This window comes from Pagrus major, chromosome 1 (assembly GCF_040436345.1).
Source record: "Pagrus major chromosome 1, Pma_NU_1.0".
Taxonomy (NCBI): domain Eukaryota; kingdom Metazoa; phylum Chordata; class Actinopteri; order Spariformes; family Sparidae; genus Pagrus; species Pagrus major.
The window spans coordinates 31,648,707-31,663,544 of record NC_133215.1 but is presented as its reverse complement, the minus strand read 5'-3'; the positions used below and the strand labels follow the sequence as shown (position 1 = coordinate 31,663,544).

At 41.5% G+C, this 14,838-nt stretch overlaps 1 protein-coding gene across 1 annotated transcript in view; it reads right to left on the bottom strand.

The window, feature by feature from the left end:
* LOC141003243 (SEC14-like protein 1) overlaps nt 1-14,838 on the bottom strand; it is a 32,697-nt gene that overhangs the window by 6,020 nt on the left and 11,839 nt on the right. The window contains exons 3-14 of the mRNA XM_073474542.1: nt 7,985-8,134; nt 7,719-7,850; nt 5,900-6,028; nt 5,067-5,340; nt 4,670-4,779; nt 4,160-4,349; nt 3,306-3,394; nt 2,963-3,033; nt 1,613-1,784; nt 1,200-1,334; nt 908-1,042; nt 52-303 (exon numbers count right to left, since the gene is read on the bottom strand). Coding sequence (XP_073330643.1) covers nt 52-303; nt 908-1,042; nt 1,200-1,334; nt 1,613-1,784; nt 2,963-3,033; nt 3,306-3,394; nt 4,160-4,349; nt 4,670-4,779; nt 5,067-5,340; nt 5,900-6,028; nt 7,719-7,850; nt 7,985-8,134 — 1,839 coding nt within the window. The remainder of the gene's footprint in view (nt 1-51; nt 304-907; nt 1,043-1,199; nt 1,335-1,612; nt 1,785-2,962; nt 3,034-3,305; nt 3,395-4,159; nt 4,350-4,669; nt 4,780-5,066; nt 5,341-5,899; nt 6,029-7,718; nt 7,851-7,984; nt 8,135-14,838) is intronic.

Genomic DNA, 14,838 nt, shown 5'->3' with positions numbered 1-14,838 from the left:
TGGCATAACTTCAGGACCATATTGCATCAATTCATGATCCTGCCATCTCACCTGCACACTCTCACCCTCCTTGCAGGTGAGTGGGGACTCCACCATGCTGTAATCCTGCCCCAGCGTCCATGACTTGTCGATAAGCTGGACATTGTTGCCTCCTGGGGATGTGATGCCGTGGGCTGCCAGGGCTTCTTTACGTGGAGGCTGAGGGGCCCGCTTGGAGTGGTAGATGTTGAAAACCACATCGCCTTTGCACATGTCAAAGTCCCAGGTGATTACTGAGGAGGCGTCGATGATCTCAATCAGAACCTGGTTGGTGAAGAGAAGAGGGAGGGAAGACAGACAGAGTTGGAATTAAATGATGTTTCAAGAGAGAAACCCAAGAACTAAACCAAAGCAAGGAGAAACATTGTTTTTCTCTCTTTAGCTCTTATTTTTCTACACACACACATCCTTTTTTGTTTAAAGAAATAATGAAGAAGCACTATGGTTATGAAACTCAATCATGACACTAGATTTTTACCTATAACTCAGATTATTTGATTCATTTTATGTTGCACCAGTTAAATGTTGCAAAGAAAAGGCAACATCTGTAACAAAGAAAAACTGTTTACATCTGTTTGTGAGGTTCTGGGCTCATTAAAAAGAACATTTCCAGAAGGGTGATTTTGTATGACGATGCATCTGTGCTTTTGGTACATATTATGTACCCGATCACATTTGTGTCACATCTGAATTCAAAAACCCCAAAGGTATCATCTACCACATACAACCACTAGATGGCAGAATGTTCAACAAAACCATCAGAGAAATCATGCAGTTCTCTAATGTCCTGCCCTACATATTCACTTCAAACCTCACCACAGGCTTGCCATCATTTCCTCTCACTTTGGTGCTCTGTGTTAAGCCTCACCTCGTGTGGCGCTCCCTTGAAGACGCTGGCGCTCTGGTAGATCGTCTCAGTCCACAGGCGGACATCTTCGTTCTCCAGCTCCTCGGCCGTGCGGTACATCGACTTGGGAACCAGGCCACCTTCTGGTACCTCACACTGCAGAGGAAAAGCACGTGCGCAGACAGACACACATACACAGAACTGGGTCAGTAAAGGAGATCTCAATGTGGGTGGTGTCATGTCCCAGAAAACTTTTATTCAAAATTAAATCTTATTCTCAAATGATAACTATAAATCTTCATCAGACACTCACCATACACTCTCCTCCCAGGAAGTCAGGGATTATCTCCTTGTCTATGTAGTCCACGAGCCCTCCAGGACCCTGGTAGTCATTGCCTGCATAGATGAGGAACTTCTTGCGGGTGTTTTCATCAATGAATGGACTCACCTAAGGGTAGAGGCAGATGAGGATATTGGTTATGGACACACCAAATTAGTAGTAGCCTAGTTATTCCATGGCAAAAATGTAGGAATTACAGTGATAAGAGCGGAGCAGAATGTGTGTTTGGTGTGGTTCTATCCTGAGTTACCAGTTTCTAAAGCTTGTGTTTTCACTTCATTTTATGGTTATTTTAATGGCTATTGTTATACATCATACTTATGATGTCAACATGTATGAAAATGAGGGTGGACTGGCACTGAGAATAATCCCCTCCTGGTTCTCACCAGTGTCCAGAGGACAGGGAATACTCTGGGAGCCCTCAAGATAAGCAGCCGTCCCAGAGTCTCTGGGTAGTTGGCCTCCACCACCTCGATGATCCTCAGCAGCGCCTTGACTCCAGGTCGCCACAGGTGACGCATGTTTAGCCCCTCCAGGTCCACCAGGCACGTCCAACAGCTACAGAAGAGGAAGAGAGAGGATTAAAGCATGGATAAACGCATGCCACAAACACACACTCACACACACACAACTGGGCTACAGCTTCCTTCCGACACTTAGCACCTGTCATCCTGAAGTGAGGCTTAAGTGGTGAAGGCAATGCTTGCTAATTCTGGAGCCCCCGTTCCTCCCTCTCCCTCGATCTGCTCTGGCTGAGGACTGTGTGACGTGACAGCCATTCATAGTTCACATGCCTTCCTGCTTGGCTCTTATCCCAGCCACCTCCCCCTGTTTGAGAGGGCTGACGGATGACAGATACCATCTCCGTTCTCTCCTTCTCACTCTCTCCACTGCCATCTCAATCAGGGCACTCAGGGAAGAGCCTCGTGCATTCTTTCCATTTTCAGGGAGATAATTCTCCTCTGGACTTACTCCTGCTGAGTGTGCATCTGTGTTGAGGCTACAACAGCTGAACTCAATCCAACGAGCTTGTATGCTGCCTCATGGTCAAAAGAAGAGGATGCTTTTCATCTCCCATTTAATTCTGTATTTCTATGGATGTACAACCACATTTAAAGCTTTTACAATTTACTGAGAAATTAATGTTGATATAGGGCTGCAGATGAAGACCATTTTCATTATCACTGACTAGTACATGGAGCCTATTGAAATTGTAAGAATTATTATCTATATTTGTACAATTCAATCGCATTTGTGAGGGGCTAAACATGCTCAAAAATCATCAAACTTTGCAAACACATCAGAAGTGGTGAATAATTTTATGTTTTATGGGTCTGTGCATGGGTGTGGCAAAATGGCTCCATACCGGCTCAATAAAATTTAAATAAGGGAGCCCTCGCAGTAGGATTTGCCTATGAAATTTGGTAGGTATCTGTATCATGTCCAGACTTACAATATAGCTTCTAATAGCCATACCCTAAACCCAACAGGAAGTCAGCCATTTAAAAATGTAGGGTTCAACCTTTGCACAGTTTTTGCCATTTTTCAGTTTGATCATGACTTTTCATTGGACACTGTAGCGACAACATATTATTCACCATGAAACAGAAAGTTGTTGTAACCCAAAAAAAAGCAGTTTATAGTCTGAGAAGCTGAAACTACAGACTGTTGGCTTTTTTGTTTGATAAATTAGATTTTTTTTTTCAGTTCTACATCAATATGTACTGAAGGATTACCTGATGGGTCGGCCAAACACCTTGGTGTTCTCCTCGCAACGTCTCAGACCCTCCTCATTAATAGACAGCACCTAAAATGACACACCACGAACTCAGTGATCTATTGCCATCTTAAGTTTCAGGCATTTAGCTCACACTGGTAACCGGAACAAATCATAAACAAGCAGGCTATTTATATATGTACTGTACTGTATACATCCTGGTGTTAATTCACGTGTCAGGTCGTGCCAGTGCACATTAATTCCCCAACCTGTAATCCAACCACCAACGGCCTGACCTATAAACTTATGGACCTACACTGTTACACACAAGCTAGAAGTGTGTTGCAACTTGTGTTACTTACATGTCTGAGAAGAGACTCTTCTCCAAGAGCACGGACAAGTCCTTTGGTGTCCATCTGGCCCAACCTCAAGATGTACAATGGACGACCATCTAGAAATAAAGAATAAAAAGAACTAAAGCAAATATTTACATGACGTATCACAGTATTTACATTTTGCAAGGCTTCATGTTACATGGAAAGATTTGCATAGTTTGCCTGTCTGTTCTTGTGTTGTCTAAGACCATAAGTGACAGTGTACACTGAGAAATGCTTTCATGTTTGGTCTCCGTCAATCCCTCACAAATAGAAAGACTGAAATGAGAAGATAAACTGTTCACTGATGTGGGAACATAAAAGTCCCTTAAATCAGATTTATAGCGTCAACAGTTACTCTCTGTTCCAAAAAAGGAATCCGCAGCATGCAGCAGAGTGAAGAATGTGACTTTGTGTGAGTGTGTAAGCTATTGGGGTAACCAAGTAGTGCCGACAAATTGGACTAATGTATAATTCACTTGCATGGCTAAAGGCTGTGGGTTGCTACGAATGACTTTAGATCAAGTGTGTGTGTGTGTGTGTGTGTGTGTGTGTGTGTGTGTGTGTGTGTGTGTGTGTGTGTGTGTGTGTGTGTGTGTGTGTGTGTGTGTGTGTGTGTGTAACTCGAGTCTGTACGGAACTGGAAGACTGAGATCTTCCTCCAGTTAATAGTGTAAGTATAGCCAACTCTGACATTAATCATATGTGTATGTGTGTTTGCTAATGTATGCACACGTGAGATTGTAGCATGTTTAAAAGTTCAACTGGCCATAGATTTAGATGGGATTTTTTTTTTTTGCTTACACAGAAAGCACACACTGGTTCCCTCTGTCAAGGCCTACCTCTATCATGGTGGTGCCAGCCCCCGGTGTAGTAGTCCTGGAGGACCTGTGGTGAGGTCCAGGTCTCCAGCAGGTAGTCCACCTGGTGCTGCTTCCTCCAGGTCAGCGACTGGCACAGGATCTCCCGCGCCTTGTCCATGTTGAAGTCCCTGGCGCGCAGGAAACGCAATATATGTTCGTCCTTAGGGATCTGGATAGTAAGGGGAGAGTGTTTAGCTGTACTGGGTTTGTAAACAAATGAATGAAAAAATAATAAAAGAACAAAACCTTTCACAGCTGTCACCACACTGCCAAGGTCACTGTAAATTGGCTAAATTAAATAGAACGGCAGCAAACAACAGGTCAGCATGTAAAAAGTTGCCTTCCCATCAGACTGAATATGAATCAAAACTTACTTCAACCTGACTTCGGTCATATCATGTCACTGACAGTAATGTCTTAGGTCATCATACTTCAAAATTCCTATTTTATTTTCATCATAATTACAAACACTGCCAAACACAACATTACCTTTCCCTTGTGTGTCTCCTGCAGCCATTTGCGAAGTCTGATTAGACAGCTCTCCTGCAGGGGGGTCAGGTCACCTAGGTAACGTTTGATATAGTCTGCATCCAACTTATCTGCAACACAAAAACACAAATCCTCCAATTAACATTATTCAGTCAAACAAGGTGAATTAACATGTGGTATACACCTTTAATGAAACCAAAACCACATAATGTTTTCATTTCTGTGTCAATTCAAAAAAATGATAACCACCTTTTTTAGAATTATTATCCCAATGTGCTTTTCCTCCATAACTAAATAATTAGCCATGTTTAAAGTGCTACTTTAATGTTAGTACAAAGATTTTCACAATTTGCAAGAAGTGCTGGCCCTAATTTTTTAATCATCTGTTGGAACAGACCTTCAGGTGTACCGGCCAGGATCTCTGTCAGGCTGTCTGCCTGAAGTGCGCTGTTGTCTTGCTTGGTGTCCTGAGAGCTGCTGTCCTTAGCGTCGGTGGGCAGCGGGATAGAAACAGCGGGTGTGACTGCGAGTTTGGGAAGGACTGGTGGGCTGGTGGCGAGGCTGGTTGGCCTGGGGAGAGGCAGGGGCAGGGAGGAGGGAGTCCAGCGTGGCACATGGGTGATCCCTTCATCTTCTAGCTCCTTCAGGTAGAACTCTATGATTTCTTTTCCCTGTGAGAAACACAAGTGAAGAAGAGTCACAGTTATAGCAAAATAGCAGAATAGGCTGTGAATTCAAGGAAATAAGATTGAAGAGAAGGATTTGGAAGACAGACCAAACAATACTCCTAATACTATATCTTCAGATGTACTTCATTCAAACCAAGAAAGGCTAACCATTACCAACTAAAGTGTCAAGTAATGGAAACAGAGGGAGGAAATAAAGGGATGCATTCAACATTGCCCACATTCGTTCTGAACGAAGGCAGATGACTCACTGAATCCACAGCAGAAGACCCCTGTCCACTCAAAGAGATTATACAAGCTTATGTATGCAATTATAGCATGAGACGGACTGACTGACTCATGCTTTAGAAACACTGTAACACCTAACTTGATAAAACAGACTGATGCCAGTTCTCCATAATCCACACAGCACCCATAATGCTGCATTATGTAACCATCTCATCTGCTGTTAACTAATGTTTCTGTGCACATGCAGAAAATACAAAGGAAACATGTACATGTAATGATTTGGTTTAACAAAACACACACAGACACACATACACACCTTTTTGATACTGCTGGCGTACTGCTTCATAGCAATCTTTTCCACTGTACTCTCAAAGCCGAAGAAGGACTTGATGTCCAGACTCGCCGTCTGCTCAAAACACGTCCAGTCCTCATTGTCCGGATGAACCTGTACCAACACACAATAACATGCACTGTATAATATACTGTATACACATGCAGAAACAACATGTTCAGGTTACTATGGTAACCACACACCCAGCTTCATGGTGACGCACACAAAGAGCAATTTTCACTCTGTGCACTGTGAGTGGGAGTGTGTGTGTCAGTCTGTCCATACAAAATTAGCCAGTCCTTTACACATGAACAGTTGAACAGAGCTAAAAAGGACAGCACGAAAATAGACAAGACAACACATGTTTCTGGTGTGCAAAGGTTATGAGAGGTGATGTTAAATGAAGAGATTCTGTTTTAGACTAAACTGAAGAAAATGCTGGGCAATGTCAGTAATATAAAGTAGAATAATTTTCCATCTGTTTTTCATTTGATTATAGCTCTGCTATTGCCACTCTATGGGTAAGGTGCTTGAGATGAAAATGTGTGTTTTATATGAATGTCCTGAGCCCAGGGCTGATCCTGAAATTTACTGATGCATTGTATCGGCGAAAATAAAGCTGATCAAAATCCAAAACATTCAGGTTGCAGCTGCTCATTTTTAGCTTGCACTGTACAACCATGAGTGACTGTTTTTGTAGTCCCAACAAGTCGAACAGAATGATAGGTCTCTCTAGCAGGTAGCTTGAAGTCACTTTAATTCAGGAGTTGCATTTCAGTAAATTCAACTTTTATTCATATATCAATAATTTAAGCTCTTCGGCATCATAGTTTTGAATCAGAACCTTCAGTATTTGGAACAAGAAGCTGGTCAGAAATAAGGTGCATCAGATTTTGTATGCTACATGTATTATTTCACTAATAGGGTCGACCTCAGAACTGGCAGATACCAGATATTAAAGGAGTCTGCTCGGGATCAGGGCCATATAATTTGACATCCCAAATAATTTGAACCCATTTTGATTCAGCCAACTACATCATTAAATTTACAAAGAAGTCAAGAGTTTAATGAATTCTGAAGGCACTGTGCTGGTAGCTTTATTACCCTTGGCTACCAAAATATTTCAGCTTTAGCCAGGTCCATTAGCTCTGTCTAATTGAGCTGTCCATTCTGGTTAACGTTAGCACAGTGCGCTAAAGCACACAATAAGAACCTCTATGCGGCATTGGACCTAAAATTAGCACTCTAGTTGGTTGGAGGCTAATACGATATGCTTGACCTCATTAACTCAGAGCACATCCATTCATGAATACGCAGATCTGAAGTTAGAGTTAAGCATGCAGCGCACAGCGGGGTCAGGAGAAAAGCGAAGACATGCTGGTTTCAGATCTGCATTTGAGCGTGGTTTGGCAGAATTTAAGGGGTACTGAATGATTCAGACAGAGATGGGCTGAGAGAGCGAGCAACATACTCAGTGCTAGTCATAACATGGCTTTCTCTGCAGGGAAGCAGGGAGGAGATTAGAGAAGGCACAAACATTAACATGGGTGTGCTGCTGGCCATTCAGCAGCTGAACAACTGCTTTTCAGAATGCGAGCATGTTTGCTCATTTGTCTGTGAAAATATACGTAGATGTGTGGTTCTGTATAATGCAATGGACTGACAATGTCATGAAAACTGCCATGGTCAGGGTTTGATTTTCTCTTTGGGGCCATCTGTAATACAAATATACAGACTTGTGTGTTGTAAGCGAATTTTGGACACAACCTGCACTAAACGACACAGGGCTGTGAATGCTACTGACCGAATAGCAGCAGGTCTCATGGATGATGACCCTGTTGGAGAAGGTCTCATTATGGGACTCGATGTGAAGTGTCCTCTCATTTCGGTTCAGCGTGTTTTTCTGGATGAAGTAGACGTAGTCCACACCCGCAATCTGCAAACCACACACACACAAAGTTACACGATACTAAACTGACATGAGACACCAAAATTAAACTTGAGGTTGCAGTTTAAAAAATTACTGTATGTACCTAGAGCTAAAATTTAACACATACAAATGCATCATACCCTTTTGAGCAGGCGCGGGGCGTCAACATCCAAGGCACAGCGGCGCTCAATCTTTTGGGTAGAACCGTCCTCGCTGTTCTCCTCATCCACCACGTCACTCGCCACAAACATGGGGATGAGGTGACAGGTGGGGAACCGGCGCTCATAGGCCTGAAAGAGGAAAGGAGACTTATCAGAATCATCAGCTGAAAAAGTGGTTTTCAATCTCGGGAGATATCTTTTAGGTTTCAAGTTTCATTCTAGCGAATGGAGTAGAAGATAGACAGAGGTTTCAGTAACTGCAGTGTCATCTCTCTCCATGCTGTGCAGAGGGAATAAATATCTGACAACAAAGCTTTAAAAAAAAAAACCTTATAAGAAGGGTTGTTACTGTATGTGGTCTTCAGTGTATTAGTCAAGTAACAGACAATGCTTTATCATTTCTTTTCTACATAGCGTCACAGCAGCTCACCAAATTTAAAAAAAACCTCTCACTGGGCTGGTTAAATTTAAGGGTTAAAAGAAAAAAGAAAAATTATATGGCTGCTCATGTTTCATTTTGGTATTACAACAACACATTTTCTAATTCAAAAATGAGGTGTTTCAGCAGGGGGTAAAGTTTAAAACTGCTTCCTAAACATGGTATTCTGCATTTGGTTAAGATTTTATTTATAAAGGCAATGTTGATGTTTAATTCAATAGGTATAACTGAAAGGCTCAGGATAAATACAGCCTAAAAATACCACACAGCAACAATGGGTTTTGTAATGCCAGCTTACATAAAATTCATTAGAAAAAGTTCACAGACTCTTAAAGTATGCAAGTATTGAGCTAAGACGGACTGAAGAATCTGAATAGGTGGGCAGAGAATAGCTCTCTGCAGCAAACAAGTGAGAGGCAAAACAAAAGCTCCTTCAACTTTGCACCGTTCCAAACTTCTCTTGAGCTAAGCCACAGCAAAAATGGCCCTGACTCAACAAATGCACCTCTTAATTCCTTTACACAGAAAAGGGCTGGATAGACAATAAGCGGTGCTGAGCCCAGGTGCAACACTCCTGTCTCGCAATTATGTGTTCTTAAAATTTGCATAACACTGACAACCTCAGCTCTTGCGCAGAGGCCAGCCAGCTGTTATGCAACTGGGCTTCGGCTGGCATAATGTCAGCAGCAGCACCCATTTCTTCCTTTTCTTTATCGCTGCAATTCTATTCCCCCATCTTGGATCTGATTGCTGTGCTTGCAGAACTGGTACATCTAAAACACTAAACCAGACAGTCAACAGCCAAGATTAAACTGAGTGATGTTCTTGATAGCGTGTACTGGAGACACAGCCAAAGTTAGTCATAACACTGAGCTGGTCTGACGCGGGTATGTCATGTCTCCCAGCTGCGAAAAACCAACCGGATATTTCCTCATTTTTAACATCTTGTATGAATCAATGTTTTTATCTATGAGTGAATGATGGAGATTTTACAAAGAAGCAGGGAAGAAAAGACATCAAGAAAGACGAGAGAAACTACCAAGATGTGGGCAATGTGACGGTACGATCACATCAGTTGCAAAACTTCCATCATCAAGGGGCACAAAGACTGGAATTAAACAGTATTGCTGAAAATAACAGTGCCTGAAAGATGAGAGCAGGGACAGATTGTGAGAGATCAACTGAAAGAGCGAGTGCTGCTCACAAGACTTTTGGGGTCGGCTGAGTTGGTGTCAGCTGAGCCTCGCTGATAAAAGAGCTGTGTTCTAAGGAGCAGAGGACAACCCATGTGTCTTGGAGCTTGTACGAAAAAAAAAACCATGGCAACAGAAATCACTGTTACACATAGACATACATAAGATAGAGCTTAAAATTCAACAAAGCTCAGGTTTATTAGCTTAATATTTGACTATACAAAACCACTTGTATCAATTGGTCTGACAATAAAACATTTTCATGTTTACACATAAAGAAACAAACACAAGAGTAGGTTGAGACTGTTTTGCATGTGGAACAGCAGCCTTTGTCCTCTGTCAGAGTAGGCAGTCAGTAGGGTTCAGCAGCTCCTGGCATACCGCTGCCAGGGCTACTCAGCTGCCCACTGTCCACTGACTGAGCGAATGCTGAGCTCTGTTTTTCTGCCCCGATGCTCTGGAACACTGGGCGCAGGCTTTGTACTGCCGTCAGCACAACAGCACTGACTGTAAACATCAGTTTCAACCATTAAAAACAACCACAGGTCAACAACAAACTCAACCTCAAATGCCATGTACAGTGAAAAACACCACCACTTTTCATTCAAACAATGGGCTTACATACTGTACGAAAACATAGGGTTCACTTCACATGAAACAGTAAACCATAAAGAGGAACAAAAAGTCTCCATCAGAGCCTTGCTCTGCTTCATGAAAAACAAACTAAATCAAACAAAAGTTACAACTTTAAGCGGCCTCTTGTGCACTGATAGCCCCCACTGTTTCAATGTTAAAAACAGGAAACAGGAAGGTCAGGATACCAGGTTATTGCTCAACAAGGGAAGGGCATGCAGTTGGTTTTTCGAGATACATAGTGACCCAATCTGGTCACGCATCTGATCATTTGACTGACTTGGTTGTTACAAATGTACTATTAATTGATGTCACATTAATCTCTGAATCAAACTAACAACTATGAAATTGGTCTGGACAACAGGTGTCAACAGGTGCCTTGTTCATTTTTTGGCCCTCCGATTGCTTGATCGACTTTGACTTTTGAAAGCATCTGTTGCACAGTTTTCATTTGAGCTTGTTTTAGTCAACAAACCTTGACACTACAGTCCACCTAGGATGTGTCAGCTCATCTTTAACAGGATCTAGTCTACAGCCATCTTCTTTGACGCTCTGTGTTCTGAAGTGAAGTGTTCTGCAGACATGACTCAAAATACACAGATAAATGCAAATACAACAGTGTCAATATTCAGGTCATTTAACTTATCCAGGTAATTACTTGAGTCTATATTGACCTACAATCTCATGTTGCAAACAGTGTTGACACTGTATAATACTGAAAGAGTATCACAGAAAGACTAGGCGCAGATGACTTGGGGGATGGGGTGAAGCCCTAAAACCTGGTGATCAATCTGTTGAATTCAACCACAGATAATGGATTCAACATTGCCAGGTGTGTGCTTAACAAAAAGCTAACAACAATGAGCTGTGTACCTGAGAAATGTGTTGCTTTATTAACTTTATGGACATCCACACCAGATTTGACGTAATTTCTGAGTAAGCATCCAAAGCAGCAGTTTAAAAGCAAACACGGACCTGCCCTGTGGTCGGTGGAATAAGGAGCAGGCACTGATGACACATCAACCCAAACAGACATGGTAACCTAACTCCACCATGGTTCATATGCATCCTGAAACGCTTTATCACGCTAACACAGAAAACAAATAACAAAACCTTTTTCTTAGGGTAGCTGGAATAACTGTGCATGTATCCCTCCAGTCTCCATGGTGATACATTTGGACGGACACACCTCAATTGGCCAAGCCATGACTAACGGTTTCTGGAATTTGGCTGGGGATTTAATGTGCTTTCCATGGGGCGCATGAGAGAAATTGTAAAAAACAATACATGGTTATGTAATCCCTTCCTGCATACACTGAAAACATTTTCCCATTCGGGCAACAGGGAATGTGACTAAGGGCATGGGTATGGAAAACAAGATGTGTCTGGCTCAGGGAGGTAGCTTCAGGAAACCCAGGAGTTCCAAGGGGATTCATAATACATTTTAAGACTAGTACAAAGGGCTGCATGGTGCATACGTGTGGAACGTACTACCGGGCAAGAAAACAAGAGCACTGGCAGGCAGCCCAGCCATTATCTGGCTTGAACTTACGGCATAAATAAAACTTAAATATAGTTGCAAGCATGATCCAAACAAATACAGGAAAAAAGCTCTCTAGGACATACCAATGTTTTTTTTAGGTTTGAGTGATACCTCAACTCAACCCTTCAACAAATTAAGTACATGAGAAGTGTTTTGGACATTTTTCAAAAAGGAATTCCTCATTATCTAATTCCAGCGCCTTTGTGGATGCTGCTTTTCTGTTTTATATCACTGTTAAGAGAATCTTGGGGTCTGGGAAACTCCAATGAGCATTTTTCACAATTGTTCGATGTTTAATTGACCAGCCAATTAAATGGACAAAATGTGACAATTGCCATTAGCTGAAGATATAAAATAATGGTACTTCATCACATTGATGCAAAAATCATAAAAAATGTAATCTTACAGGAGATGTACAATATATAATTGGGAAGATAATTTATCAGCCTAAAATTGGGAAATTGATATTATTGGGTATTTATTGTATTGGTGAAATTTTAGCTGATTAATATCGATAATAATATGAAGCCAAATTGCTTTCGTGGACTTAACAAGCTCAGCATCTACACACTCTGATACAGTCAATGGCAGTATGTACCTTTACAGTTGGTTTGCGATCTGCCAATAAACACAGAGAGGAAGAAGAAGGAGAAGAAGAACAAGTGCTGCTACGAGGGTTCTGAAAAGAGGGGAAAAGTCGCGTTTTAACAACACATCTTATTAGAGCTACGGAATATTAAATCTGTCATCCTTGCTCTCGACATCTCAGCCTATCTACCCCCAGGTGTGTATCATCTACAGGTTATGAACTTCTTTCTAAAATACAAAAATGTGAAATTATCGGTTATCTTCTATCTATCAATATCCATCATGAGAAGCAGGTAATTACCAGTTATTGGTAGCAGCAAGAATGAGTTTGCACTAAGCATTTGAACGGTTGACCTGGTTTCACTTGTACAGGCTGAGAGCAAAAGTGTATATCTACATCTACTGTAGGATATATGTAGCACATTATTAGCCAACTACAGTAAGTGTGCGGGAACACTTGCTGGTAATAATGGTGCTGGGTCATATTGATAGCCACAACACAAGACAGTAACAATAAATACAGGCCTACAAGATAAATGAACTGACATTTACAGCATAGGCATGCAAGAGCAGAGTTTATTTGTAACTCTACATTTATTGTAAACTGTACATGCATGAAAAACTTGATGCAATGTTTCTATCCACGTACAGCTGTTCAAGGAAGTAGAGGGAGCCTCAAGTTCCAGAAACATGAACGTACTTGATAATAAATTATCTGGTACATCGGGTTTCAAACGGCTGTCGCATGGAGTTCAGTTACGCAACCAAAAACCACTACCACAAGGCTTCTCAGTATTTGTGAGAAGGACTGTTCTCCTGTTACTGTCAGACTGCAGCTCGTTGGGTGTGTTGCAGCTTAGATAATGCCCTTTTCTTATCTAGTCAATCCTTAAAGTGAGATGCAGGTCAATCTCTTATGGGTAAGATGAAAATCCTTGTCCTGTAGGTCTCCTAGGACCAACACTCTGACCGCAGAACACTTCCAACTTCCTCAGCAGCAGTGTCACATCTCTGGAGCTTATGAAAAAGGTTGTGTAATAGAGACAGCAGCCGCCCAGAGGTCAACCTCTGCTATTTTTATCAGCTGACTTTTCTGGCGCCCGGGAAAATAGGAACATTTTGGTCAGGAGCACTTTCAAGATTAAGATACTTGATGAGGACAGCTTAGAGATGAAGACCAAACATACCGCCAAACAAAAGAAAGTCGATACAGCTGCATTTCCAAAGTACTCATTCACAAGAAGGAGAGTGATTCATTTTATAAGAAAGCGTTCTATTTAAAAGGTTCAATCATTTTAATGTTAGAATCTGAGCAAACTATGCCATTTGTATCTCACACATGCAGTCTTGCTGATAAATGAGGCCCACTGTCAGACAACATTCATAACAGCCATGCATTTAACTGCTGCTTTTATCCAAAGCAACTTACAAAAAGGTGCATTAAAAATACAACCCCTGTAAATACAAAAATACAACCCAATGATAGCAAAAATTGAGCAGGTATATCAAATTAGTAATAATAATAGTACTGTAATACAACTAGAATAACAGTAGAGAGCATAACTTAACAGTCCCCTTTAACTCAATCTAGACTTATTCAACATCAAACTCGATAGCCTAATATAATTCGTTAATTTTAAACAACCCATAACTGCTAAACTATAATTTATGCTCACCAGATCTAGGATCTGCATCATATTGTGCTCACTCATAGATACTAGCCACCAAAATATGTATTTTTCTCCCCATCAAAATCCATACAGTATTCCTTGAGAAATTAATGAAAATGTTGAAAAACAACATACAATGCTAAATTGCAATGGTAAAGAAAGTGAGAAAAAAATCCTGGAACCGTCCCTTTATTTGGATCCATGCTTAAAGTTAATTAGGTCTATTCTGAGCCAAGACCTATCCATCCAAAGGGTTTCATGGAAAGTTTCCGTTTTTTTTGTAGTCCGTAGTTTTTGTGTAAAACCTACCAACCAACAAACAGACAGACAGACCGACACAGGTGAAAACATAACCTCCTTGGTTGGGGTAATAACAGATAGAGGGAGAAAAAGGGAGATTTTTCTTTCCTTTTATTGATGGGCCAAGGTACAGTTTGAACAGGTGACTTTTCAGTTTGGTGACGAAAGATGTGTCGAGTTTCTGCTGTGAACATTGTGAAGCCAGGACTGCAAAGTGTCATGGTTCTTTTGAGCAGTTTATGAGTGTTCCTCATAGTGAGCAAGCTGAATGGCAGTGGTAAAGCGTAGAGGACAGGCTGGGGTGTATGTTTGACCATGTCCTGGATGTAGGATGGGTCAGCAGACAACCAACAACACTGGGAGTGCTGCCACACTTTAGGATTTCTCTGATGCTGCTCTCTGATTTTTCTCTGAAATGCCCAAACACTTATTACATCACAAATACACAACACCCTTGACGTCAGATA